Source organism: Ictalurus furcatus, chromosome 10 (assembly GCF_023375685.1).
Source record: "Ictalurus furcatus strain D&B chromosome 10, Billie_1.0, whole genome shotgun sequence".
NCBI lineage: Eukaryota > Metazoa > Chordata > Actinopteri > Siluriformes > Ictaluridae > Ictalurus > Ictalurus furcatus.
Genome location: NC_071264.1, coordinates 12931243 through 12945015, shown reverse-complemented (window position 1 = coordinate 12945015; position 13773 = coordinate 12931243). Strand labels below are relative to the sequence as shown.

The following is a 13773-nucleotide window of genomic DNA, read 5'->3' as shown; positions in this document are numbered from 1 at the left end:
GCTTGTAGGCATTCTTCTTCTTTACCACTTGTGGACCGACTAAAACTCTTGCGCGTATTTGTTGGCCCCAGAAATTCTGGAAGAATTGCAACCCCGGTACCTTCATTATCAACGGTACCTACGTTACTGCAGAAAAACAAGTACGGTCACGTATTAAAAAAATAAAATATTGGTACCGAAGTATCGGTTCTCGTGACATCCCTAGTGTGTACTGAACCAGACTGAGCGATTTAAAGGCTCAGGAAACCGTTGCAGGTGTTTGTTAATTAGCTGATTAGAGCTCTTCTCAGGTTGACATTTCTGTATTATAAATTCTTTATTCTAATATTCTGAGATACTGGATTTTTGATTTGCATGAGCTGTAAGCCATAATCAAGATTAAAACAAAAAAAAGGCTTGAAATATTTCCCTTTGTGTGTAATAAATCTACAATATATGAAAGTGTCACTTTTTGAACTAAATTATTGGGGGGGGGGACTTTTCCACGATGTTTTTGAGATGCACATGTATATTCCCATTGATATTTTAAATAAATAAATAAATAAATATTGTACACCTGAGTGACTAGGAACAGGAAGTTGTTCAACCATGACTTCCTGTTTCACAGGGGTATAAATGAGGTAACGGGCCAATTTCCCTTACTCGTTCATAACAATGGGTAAGACCAAAGAATGTAGCTGTGATGTGCGGCAAAATCTATAAGAAAATAGCACAAGCATTGAAAATGCCCATTTCCACCATCAGGGCAATAATTAAGAAGTTCCAGTCAACTCGAAATGTTCTGAATCAACCTGGAATTGGACATGTCTATTGTCTCAACGCACTGTGAAGAGGATGGTTCGAGTGGCCAAAAAATGTTCAAAGATCACAGCTGGAGAATTGCAGAAGTTAGTTACGTCTTAGGGTCAGAAAGTCTCTAAAACTACAATCTGAAGTCACCTATATCACAAGTTGTTTGGAAAGGATTCAAGAAGGGTTTGCCAGACACTACTGGAACTTCAGATGGGATCGGGTTCTATGTTCAGATGAAACCAAAATAGAGCTTTTTGGCAATAAACTCCAGAGGTGGTTTTGGCACACACAGAGCGGTAGCTATATGGAAAAGTACCTCATGCCCACGGTTAAATATGGTGGTGGCTCTTTCATGTTTTGGGACTGTTTTTCTGCCAGAGGACCTGGACATTTTGTTAGGATACATGGCATCATGGACTCTTATCAGATATGAACAGATATATTGAATGAAAACCATGACAGCGATGTATTTTTGTGAATTTTTTTTTTTTTTTTTTAAACAAAAGATCAAAAGGTTAAACAATGAAGACAATTTTTCATAGCCGCCTTTGCTCATATTTACCAAGGGTGCCAATATTAGTAGAGGGCACTGTACATTTGTTTAACTTCATTTGGTTCCATCTCTCTTAGTCTGAGCACTGTTGCAGTCTCTGCTAATACAAGTGACTCAGGCCTCAATGCCTCAATCAAACATTTTACTATTTTTTAATAACTAGAATTTGTAAAGCTTAGTGGGATGCTATCAGGACTCTGGCTAATTGAGAGATGGTGGAGGGCAGATGAAGGCTGGAGGATATCTGCTCCCGTCCCAGATTTGCAGGATCCTAACCTTTTGTTTTGTTGCTGAGAAGGCCGCTTCACTCACTCTGATTAAGGATTTGATTATCTGCTCTCATGCCTCATTTTTTTTTTCTTGTCTCGCTCTCTTTTTAATTTTATTTCTTAATTTATTTTAAAATATATATATCTAGCTATCTAAGTGATCTGGATCGTATCGCAGAACCATCCTATCTACCAACCCAACAAGATGTCCTTAGGGTCCGTGTTCCTACTACAGGGATCATTGAATACCCTTTTGACTTGCAAAGCATCATTTTCAGGTAAAAAATATTCACAAGAAGTATTGTTTTTCTATTTTTTCCCCTATAACTTTTCTTTTGTTGTAACGAGTGTGCTGTTAATCTTTGGTTACCATCAGGTTTGTCTGCTGAGGTCTACTGTATGAGTATTAAATGCTTTTTAGTCCCCATGTCTATTGTGTATATAAAAGTTCCCTTTAGTTAAACAAAGGGACATCTTTCCTCCATGTCTAACATGCACATAATTGCATGCAGATTAAAAGTTCTCATCACTCATTTAAATCTTAAAGCAGGGGTGTCCAAAATCTGGCCCCAGGGCAAAATGCGGCCTGCAGACTGAGATTAACTGGCCTGTGCCTTCTCTTTTATAATGTATGATAGGTGGCCCACCGGCCAACAGTGGCAACAGAATAAGGTTACACATTTAGCTAAAATGTAAGATGCAATTCAAGAGCTGGAAACCCTTGCTGAATTCTTGAGTCTTTAAATAAAGTAGATTTGCAACCAAGTGTTCAAAATGACTAATTTATTATTGATAGCTTGACCAATTACTTTTAGTCTCTGAAATTGGGGAAACCACACATAAAATGTTTTTTAATTCTTACTCTTCTTGAATGTAAATACCGATTGAATACCCTTGAAAGTCTGTAGACATGTTTAAGACTGTGTGTGTGGATATTGTACATATTCACCATCAACATTATTAGGAACACCTGCAAAGTTATCTAAACAGCCAATCATGTGGCAGCAGTGCAATGCAAAAAAAAATAAAAAATCAGGCAGATACAGGTCAAGAGATTCACTTAACGTACATATCAAACATCAGAATGGGGGGAAAAGTGTGATCTGTGACTGATCTTGGCATGGATGTTTGTGCCAGATGTGCAGGTATGAGTATTTAAGAAACTGCTGATCTGCTGGGAATTTCACACACAACATTCTCTAGAGTTTACACAGAATGGTGTGGAAAAGAAACAAAAAAAACACTGCGGGATGAAACGCCTTGCTTATGAGAGAGATCAGAGGAGAATGACCCACCTGGTTTGAGCTGACAGGAAGTCTATAGTAACGCAAATAAGCACTCTTTACAACTGTGTTGAGCAGAAACGCATCTCGGATTATATCTACTCCGTTCATCCTGGCAGCTCAAACCAACCTGGCCATTGTCCTCTGATCTGTCTTAACAACAAGGCGTTTCCACCCACAGAACTGTTGTTCACTCAGTTTTTTTTTTCTTCTTTTTTCCCCCCCTTCACCATTCTGTGTAAACTCCTAGAGACGTGTCTGAGTGAGAGAGAAATTCCCAGGAGATCAGCAGTTTCTGCAATACTCAAACCAGCTCATCTGGTACCAGGATCAAATTCAGAGATCAGACTTTAACAGGTAGCATCTGGTTCTAGTGTATTTATGCAGCTTTAGTTAAAATAAGTGGCATGAATGTACCCTTCGAGAACATTATTCTTCGATGTTAGCTTGATCCTAACCAGAACCCAGGACTGTTGGAATGTCGAGAATGTTTCACTCGCAGCGAGGCTTTGGAATGCAGTAGAGCAGGATTTGTCACTACTGCATTAGCATTACTAACTTGTTAGGATCACTGTAGCATTACAGCATCTGACAAAGCAAACACATCAGTTCAGTCGTGTTGGGTGTTCTGTTAAGGACTGCAGGTTTGTGATGGGCACAGTGGCCCTCTGCACACTCTTATCCTCCAGCTATGAGAGGAGAGAGGATGCCACTGAACAGGAGTCATTACGAAAGCAAGCAGATCGACAGGAAGCCAGTGTGTTGAGCCCGCCTACGCGGACCAGCGCTAGAAATAACTCCACTCCCAAAGAGGTTCGACTTGAGAGGTTCCTTCTCATCTCAGTTTGCTCACAGAATGAACATTATTCACTGCAGCAGTCCTTATTCAGATACATGGGAGAAAACATTGATGCCTTTCCTCAATCCAGGCAATTACTGGATATTTAACATTAAAGGTCTTTACAGGCAAAAATGTATTTAGGAGCACTGATGTATTATACTGGAAGATCTGAAATCAAAGTTCAAACCCTGTAATGGTTACACCACACTACTCCAAAATGCCTCAGAGGTGTAATTGCTTCAGAAGCAGATGAAATTGTCAGTCTCCCAAAGCTTCCTCTACTTGTGAGCACTTATCTTTGTAAGTAGGTCAGACGGTCATCCTAGCTGCTGGAAAGGAGGTTGGTTGATGTGAGGGAGCTTTTATTTTAGGCTAATGCTCCTAGAGGAGCCATTTATCAGTCTGTATGCCTGGCCACCAGGGACATGGGTAGAAAGACTGAGGGGTTTTCACAGCAAATCTGTTCTTGGGTATGTTCTAATTTGCTGGATTTTTATTTAAATAATTTGAAGTTGGATGCTGTTTGGATTATTTGATTAAAATTCTGATTACCAAACAAATTTGGCTTTAATGTTGGAATGTATTTTTTGAGTAGGAATTCTACTCTGTAACTAAATGTTATAGCTAGGACACTATGTACACTGGATCACAGCCATAGGTTTGTAGGCCTGGCTCCCACATGTCTGTATCGCCCCATGCCCTTTATTTTCTCTCCCATTACCCTTGTTCATTCATCACCCCAAGGTTTGTCTGTGCTCTTGCTTGGCTCTTTCTTGGCTCATACGATGCACCCGAATTGGCACGTTTTTCAAAGTCCTTCCTTACAGCATGTTGTACTTTGTCATGTGCTGTTCGCTGCCAGAATAGAAGACTGTCACATCCAGACCTGCAACAACTAATACACAAAATCAATAAATTCAATAGTGAAAATGGATGGCAATGAATTTCAGTATCTATAGATTTTTATTTAATGATTTAAAAAAAAAAAACCTTTTTGAAGCATCCTGTGACACTTATCATTTCACATCATGCTGCAAGTGCTAAAGCTATTTGAATCACTTAGCTAGTAAGTAGTTCAACTAATTGGAATTTTACTTAAAATTTTCTTGACTTGCACAATATATATTTTCATGCAAGTTGCGTGTCAACTCCTCTAAACGCCATCCTTCGTTAGGTTCAATTTAAGTTGCTGCGGTTGGATTCCAAAAAGGTTAGAGTCTGATTCCTGGTGTTGCAAAATTAAGTCAACCTCAAAGCTTTGGCATTGTTTCCACACGCTGAAAATTATTTGCCATGTGCAGACATTGAAATATAGTAAATATGTACAAGTATAGCATGCCTCGCACTAATTTGGGTGTCTGATTTGAAAAGTTGGTCAACAAAAGCAATTGATGATGATCTCATGCCATGACCGATGTCATGAATTTCGTTAAAAAATTTTCTAGTTAAGATGTCCGGTTGTTTTTGGTATTCAGAAATTTTTTGCATTCCTTTTATTTTAACTGGTTTATCTCATTATATTTATATGTAAGTGACAAGCAAGCATGTGACACACAAACATACCAATGTATGTATAGTCATTATGATGTTCAAGATGGACCTGGTTTCATTCAGCTGGAAACAAGTCAATTTAGTTGTAGCTTTTCTGGAAATTGTTGGTGCCTGGAAAACATTTCTTACCTAATTTTACCTCCATCCTGATCAGACCTCGGATGTCATTTACAGGTGTTATTTTCTGCATTAATATCCTCCTCTCCTTCTCTTCTGCTGGTCTGTTTTCTCTCTGGTTCAGGATGGTGGATGTGGGGGGCCAGCGTTCAGAGCGCAGGAAGTGGATCCACTGCTTTGAGAATGTGACGTCCATCATGTTCCTTGTTGCACTGAGCGAGTACGACCAGGTCCTGGTGGAGTCAGACAATGAGGTGCGGCTTAAAGAAAAAGGCCGCGTAGTGATGTGAATTAGTTTAACTCTTCTGTGTAAAACATCATTCTAAGCGGTGCCTTAAAATCCCTCAGAGAAATAATCCATATCCCAAGTTAATTGCTAACTTTCAGGGTCACGTGTTCTGTTAAAGGTCTACCAACAAGCATTAATAGTGTTTACATAACGGTACTGGTGAAATCGTGATTCTGGTTCCCATATCTGTGAACTACTGTTGTGTGCTGGAAGTTCAAATAAATTGCAAGTCTAGTCTTGTGTCTCTGAACCAAAGCTGCTGTTTCTCCTTTAACGTTGGTTTTATTTTTTTAAATCCAGAACCGAATGGAGGAGAGCAAAGCCCTTTTCCGGACGATAATCACCTACCCCTGGTTCCAAAACTCCTCCGTCATTCTGTTCCTCAATAAAAAAGACCTACTGGAGGAAAAGATCATGTACTCTCACCTGGTTGACTACTTTCCAGAGTTTGATGGTAAATTTCATTGCCTCTCTTAAAGAAAAATACATCCTTCCCGTACAGCTTTTTAGCTTTGAGTGGAAAACAGGGACACCATGTGGTAAAGACGTTGATTACAACTTTAAGTTAATATTAGAACACCTGCTGCAGTGGTTACGTGTGTGGGGAAGGGGACTAGATCAAATATTCTAAGTATATTTATGAAATATGGAATAGAGGATCAATATTTACGTTATTTTCATTCATCTGTGTAAATACATTTGTATACACAAGACTCATTGAGAGCCAGTATTGGAACCTTTTGAGATGGTTGGTTTGTTTTCCTAGCATGTTTGTACCTTTTTATCATACACAAAGGCTATTGAATACACACAAGAACATGGCATTGCTAAATGAAACAACTATTTATTTTTTGGCTAAGCAGCGCTGCACATTGCCGTGCTTCTTGGATTTAGTCAGTGTACTGCCTTTCTTCACAGCCACTTCTTCTCTCAGCTTATAACAACATGATAAATACTGACAATGTAAGAGATTTTATGGAAAGGTCAGTCTTGAGAACAAGAACAATGAGAGGATTTGCTCTGTTTGTTTCCTTTTGTTTGTAATGTGCACACACAAGCATGTGCAAAGACTGAAAAGTGTGCAAAGATTTTGTAATTTTTATATTTACTTTTTATGTAAACCTAATGTTCACCAAGGGGCTTGTGTGCTTTTTAAGGAGGACAATTAATACCATGACTCTGTAAAACCATAATATTTTTAGACGAGGTTATCGCACCATGAAAATTTCCAAAGCAGTTTTAAGCTTCAGTAATTGCAGGATGTTGGCCTTAAACCTCTGGTCAGATATTTCTGTAATTCAGGATCAAATCCATAGCAACCAAACCCGTCTGTCTCTCTTCCAGGTCCACAGAGAGATGCCCAGGCAGGACGCGAGTTCATTCTAAAGATGTTTGTGGAGCTGAACCCTGACAGCGACAAGATCATCTACTCGCACTTCACCTGCGCCACGGACACCGAGAATATCCGCTTTGTCTTCGCCGCCGTCAAAGACACCATCCTGCAGCTGAACCTCAAAGAGTACAACCTGGTGTGAGGAGGGAGAGGAGGAGTGAGAAAGAGGGACACCTGCAGCCCATGCACAACACGATTTTTAATGTATCCTACGTACATCCACGCTCGTAACATAATCAAGATTTAGACTGACACAGCTCTGCTCTTTTCAGGCACAGATGTTTTTGTTCTTATATTTGACCAGGTTTTTTTTTGTTTTGTTTTGTTAGTTTTTTGGGGGGGGTTTTTCTCCATTTCTGACGGCGTTATCAGTTGCTGCGGGCAGCGTGTTTGCCTTATCCCATCAGCTGATAACTCCATTGCTTGTCCCTCCTGATTGCCTCTCTATTGAGAGAGCTAGGGCACTTAGTCTGTGTGTGTGGTGGTGGTGGTCAAAAAGGGGCACAGTAGCTGGGTTGCAGCTGAGTTGCTCCAGCTGAGTGAGAATTGATGCAAGAACCTCATCAGAGGAGACCCTGACCTTGACCTTAGGAGAAAACGTTCTGAATGTAGGCATAACTGCAATCTCCGTGTGAAATGCCAAGCTATTGGCACAGGCAACATTCTAGCAGGGCATTGAGTGCAGTTTTTATTTTTCTGCGTGCCTCTCGAAGGCTAAACCTCACCTTGCATCTTTGAATGTAACTTGGTTTGATTTTTAACATCTAACCTGGATGTTGAGACATTTCATGCCGAACGGCAGAGACCGTGTGCGTTTTGATTTTTGTATATTAGGAATAATTTAAACATTTCTCACAGCCCTACTGCTGTAGTAAAGAAAAGGTTATTCGTGAGTTATGTGAAAGTAGATTCCCTCCAAATTAACGGGGTAGATCAGTGCGTGTCGTCACCTTGCCACGATTTCGTGTGTAGTTTTTAGAGGTCCTTTATTAAAACAGCATAACTCGCAGTGGGTTTCCTCTTCCATCTGTACCATTTGCCAAATTTCTAGTTAGCTACTTTGAAGTTTATTTGTTTGCTACATGTTTTTGCCAGTATTGGTTGCCTACTTGGTACAGTTGAAGGGATTTAAAAAAAAAAAAAAAAAAAAAAAAAAAGGATCTGTAATGTATTTAGAAGTTTGCAAAACAAATTTGTATTTTCTGTATGTTTACATGCATTGTTAAGAATGATTAGTTTCAGTATAACCCAGGTGTTATTTTGCCACATAGTATCTACTATTTCGACAATGTGATATGGTTACGAAATACTGTTGTTCTGGAGTGTGTCATGCTAACTTCATGGTGAAATTTACGATCATTTCAGTAGGTGGTGTTTGTGTGGCAACAGTTTGAAGTAAACTCTAAAAGCAGTACGATTCCATAGTGTTCAAACTGCTGGTTCCATGAAGAACGTTTCTTTGGCCGACGTTGTTCTACACAAGCGTGCTGTACAAAAGTGAAATCGATCTTTTCTATTTATGTAATTTATGGACCAGATATATAAATAATGTTAATAGGACTTGTTTCCCCTCCAATGGTTGTTTGAATTGAAAGGGGAGGAGTCCATACTGCTGTAAAATCTATAGGCTAATGATCTACTTTCAGTATTTTGTACATGCTTGTCACTTCTGGGGTGTTTTTTTTTTTATTTTATTTTTTTTAAATTTTTTATTATATATAGATGCTTGACAATGGAAAGTTGAATTGCCGTTTCAAAGATGTGCTTTATGCAAATAGGAAACGTAAGAATTTATTAGTGGTTAAATTCTTAGTAGGCTGTCCGTTGTGACCCGAAAGGTTCTGCTCGGTATCTATTTTAATACCGTAATCCTAGTTTCACTTCGCTTCACGACTGTCTACATTTCATAGCTGTTGCGGTAAGGAGATGATTGATTTTTGAATTTTTTATTTTTTTCCCTCTCTTTCTTTCCAATGTAATTCAGGTGAGTTTTCATACTTTCATTATAAGGGCTAATTATGGGTGACATTGACAGGATGCAAGAACGCTATTGAGTCTAAAACAGCGATAGGTGCAATGAAGTGAGTAGCTGAATCGGGGTGACGGTGTGTTCACGTGTGGATGATGGGATGATTATCGTCTCTGCACATTTAGCTTTCAAAGCGTGCCAGGGATACACCTGACAAATCATATGTTTGACTACAATGCGATGGGAAGCTCTGGGTAATTCTAGGCTTCAAAGAAAAGTTCTTTCACTTGTTTTGTTTTTTTTTTAAAACCCCTGATTCATGTGCAGTGGTGTAGGATGGACTGCAGATTGAAATGTAGGTTTAGCATTGGAGAGGAGTTCAAGTGAATAGTGGAACATGCTACACTGTTCCAGTTTTCACAAGCATCTGGCATATTTATGCAATTTTTGGTTTGGTACAACAACAGAACTCTGCCTGATCTCTGCATCATGCTTTGGGGCCCTGTTAGGACAAACATTTTTTTTTTCTTCCCCACCCTCATGGTGGCACCTCTCTTTGATAATTGTATAGTAAAGATGTATGTGCCATGATCAATGGTAAAACATCTTGCTTTGTATTATATTCCCTTCACCCTCTGTGAGCTGTGTGTTTTTGGTATTTGTTGTTAACAGAACACGCAGGTTGTGCAGTTTGAGAACAGGATTAGTGCAAATCTTGATAGTGCCACAGAAATCACACATGATGCTAATTTTTTTTTTTTTTGATGATTTCACCTGTATTCCAGAAACCTTTAATCTTTGTCTCGAAAGTTTGTGTTGAACTGCACATGTGACCTGTCTACATATGACTTGCATTGATGCCTGAAAGGTTAAAGATGACTACCTTCATTACATGCTTTGTTAATGTCACATGGGTGGGTGATGGATTCAGGTGCCAGGCCACTGCTGCTGTATTTTTTTTTTTCTTTTCTTTTTCTTTTTTTTCTTTTAAACCTCCTTGAAATGTGCAGTTTATGGTAAGATTAAACTTTTAGCTCACTCAAACTCTATCACTTGTACTTTTTAAGTGTATGGGCGATTTGTGTCAACATAACGGTAATATCAAGAACCGCCATATTTAGCCATGCATCTCTGATTATATGAAATGTACTTGTTTATATCTATATGAACGCTAAGGTTTGACTGCATTGTACAGACGCTGCATACACTAGATCCTTTCATTTCTCACTAACAGGAAACACTACAGATTATTCTTGTAGGTCACGTATTGCAAAAACAGACTTTCTACCACATGTAAGCATTATTCTTTCATGATGTCCAAAGGGCAGCAGAGACATTTGTCCAGCTGCTGAGTTCTCAATGTTGACTTTTTTTTTTGTTCTCCTTGGGTCAGTGCACCAAACCTGCTTAGCACTAATGGCTGCCGTTTATCTGTTTGGTCAAGCACATTCCTGGTACTTGGAGATGAGAACACTAATTAATGGAATGGATGCTTTTGCTTGAGGTCCATACCTACATGATGGATACAGGAAATATGAAGCTAACTTTTTGTGGTTTTCTTTCTAATAATAATTTACCTGTATGTAGGACCACTTAATAGAAATGTGTTTTTTGTTTCTTGTTTTTTTCTTCCCCCATCCCCCCCCCCCCCCCCCCCGGTTGCTTTTTTGATAACAGGTTTTAAAAAAAAAATTGCGGTGTATAAAATCAAAGTATTGTTGTTTTTTTTTTGTTTGTTTTTTGATTAGCTTTTTTAAGCATACCAAATGTAAATGATGTACTATAATGTGTGCCAATCCCCTTTCTTTGTAGAGCCAGACTTTTAACAAGTGCCAATATTGTGTAAAACCATAAAAAGGACTTGGTCATTGTATTTTATGGTCCTGTTTTTAAAACACCAAGTATGTGATTAAGTTAAGCAGATAAAGGACACTTCTATTGCGTATTTAAGGTTAAAGATGCTAAACTACTTCTGTTTTTAAATGAAATTCCATCTTAAATGCATGTGTGACTGATTTGCTGGAGTTGGGTGGGTGAGAAGGGGGAAAAGGGGGCCTAATTCTTGCTCATTTAGTGTTTTAGCCATATTTCTCTTTTCTATGGTTCATTTCAGCCACTGTTGCCTGAAGCTCATTCAAACATGGAAACAATTTTCATAACCTTCTCCTTAAAAGAAAAACTGTTTTAAATTGGAATAAACTTTGTTCCTATATTTGGTGTGTTGCCTACTTTTTTTTTTTTTTTTTTTTTGGAAAGACTATTAATTTTTTATTTCTCAGATATATAATGTACACTTTTAAATTTCACTTATTAAAAATAATTACTGGATTTCACGGCTGTGCATAAAGCAGTCAGTTCTTCATGAAGAATGTGTAATAGTTTAAATGGTGTAGTTTGTAATCTTTCCTTCCACCTGTGATATGAGCCAGATTTGTAATGAAAATATTCTCAGGCTTTGTTCCCTAAGATGCCCCGCCCACTCTGTAAAAACTATTAATATAAACATGAATCTTGCACTCAACAAAGTCACTATAGAGTAACACAAAACTAAAGTCTTTATTTTAGTTACATTCTGGTCACTCTTTATTTATTTAACAATGTTCGCTAAACAAATGTGTGAATGCTTCTGCTAGACATTTCTACCAAACAAACCACAGAAAAATGCTATAGCAGAAAGACTAATCTTTTGATAGTTGCAGTTAATATTCACTTAACAAGTAGAGATACAGCGTCACTGCTCCAGGATCTCTGGTTTTAACCCGAGCTTGGGTTTCTGTCTTCGAAGTGCTTCCCATGTTCTCCTCTTGTCTGTGTGGGATTCCTCTGGGTTCTCTGGTTTCCTTCCACCTACCAAAACATGGTGGTAGGTGGATTGGTGATTCTAAATTGTTACTAGGTGTGAATGTGTCCCTGTGTCCCAACTGGCATACTGTGCCTACTATCCATATTAATAGTATCCAAACTGAGAATTAGTGTGTCCCAAATCATAGTATGTTGAATTGTGTATCCCTAAGGTACCTGGATGGTCTACTGTTTCCAGTAAATTTTCTAAGTGTGGCTCTGTGGACACGCCCACATCTCCTTGCCTGAGACTGGAGTAGCTTTTTGACGGTTTGCTTCGCCGATTTCAAGGACACATTTTAGAGAGGTGTAAATAAAATGTGGAAAAATAAATCTAGGGAATGATTCATTCAATTATATAGTATAAATTATATAAGGAATAATGAATGAAAAAAAGCTGAAATGCAACAAGGAGTTTGTTTACGGGGGAAATGTTCTCTTCCCTTACACGACCTGTTCGTATGTCCCAGTACTTGCATACTCTTTTAATGCACACTTAAAAGTGTAGATACTTTTAGTACATAGTATAAATATGCCAATTGGGATGCAGGGTCAGTGTGCAGATGGATTGGCATCCCAGCTGAGGTGTGGATGCCACTCCATGTCCAGTGTTCCTGGGATAGACTCTGGATCTACCCCAACCCTGACCAGAATAAAGAGGTTACTGAAGATGAATGAATAATTTAAAAAAGTCAGTTTTCTGAAATGTTCTTTTAAAAAATTTAAGCTCTGTATGTTTCACATTGTCTGACAAGGTATGCTACTACCTGCCAGTGATTAGGGCCAATTTGTGCCAAAAGTGCTAGCCCTGTTCCTTTAGTTCCTATTGGTACCAATCTGAAACGAGTTCCAAAAGCTGCCATGTTTTTAGTAGACCAAAGTTGAAAAACACACTTGCAGTTTTCTGGCACCAAAAGTTCAGGTACTTTGTGCAGTGGAAAATAAACTTTTAGGGAGTGAAAGGAGGGGCTTAGTTAATTTCGGGGCTGGAAGATGAGACAAAGACACTAATGACACCTTATGTATGCTAATATTTCATCTCAGAATTACATGAAAAATGATTAAAAATGAGAAATTGTACCTTTAAAGCAAGACTCTACAGGTGAATAGGGTAATTTCTTACAACAACAGATATCACAATTTATCTTCCCCTGGTGATTGCTGATATTCTTACAATGATTTTTTTTTGTATCGGAAGCTTTTCAATAATGTACATTTATTTATGCAATAGATAAATGCACTTTGTCCAATTAAATATGCATACATTTGCATACTTTATAAAACAAAACAAAAATCCAGTCTTTAGATGATGTTAAAATTACAATGTTTATTTCACTGAGAAGAATCTCTCAAGAGAGACTTTTACAAAAAAAAAATATTTATTGGAATATAATTTCTATATTGTTTAACCAAGAAAACAATATGGGCTTTTATAAAATGTATTTTGTGTCATTTTTAAAGTCTAACCTAAATTATAGCCTAAATGTAACCAACAATTATCAACATTTTGATATTTTGACATTTTGATTTCAGCTCCGTCTGTTCCTAGCAGCCAATGAAGACCAGAGGCGGGGCTTTTTGTTACAAACCTAAGTAGATTAGTACAGGAAGTAAGTCTGGAATTACTAACGACTCGTTTCAGCTGTTCAGAATCGGTTCCTTAATTTGGGAGTCAATAACTTTGCAGACTTTTTACATTCACAAACAGCTGTATAACACACTACATGAAAGGTATATAATAATAATATAATACCATAATATGTGCGTTTTCATGTGGAAAAATGGTCAGGAAACGTTTCAGGGATGTAAAATAACACAGGGTGATTGTGCTGAGTGGGCGGGGCTTAAAGTCGTCATCGAAATTTCTAGGTTTGA

The 13773-nt window shown here is 38.2% G+C and overlaps 1 protein-coding gene across 1 annotated transcript in view; it reads left to right on the top strand.

Moving 5' to 3' along the window:
- LOC128614279 (guanine nucleotide-binding protein subunit alpha-11) overlaps positions 1-10706 on the top strand; it is a 36535-nt gene extending 25829 nt beyond the window's left edge. The window contains exons 4-7 of the mRNA XM_053635678.1: positions 1764-1892; positions 5531-5660; positions 5996-6149; positions 7040-10706. Coding sequence (XP_053491653.1) covers positions 1764-1892; positions 5531-5660; positions 5996-6149; positions 7040-7230 — 604 coding nt within the window. The 3' untranslated portion in view covers positions 7231-10706. The remainder of the gene's footprint in view (positions 1-1763; positions 1893-5530; positions 5661-5995; positions 6150-7039) is intronic.
- Positions 10707-13773: the final 3067 nt, after the last annotated feature.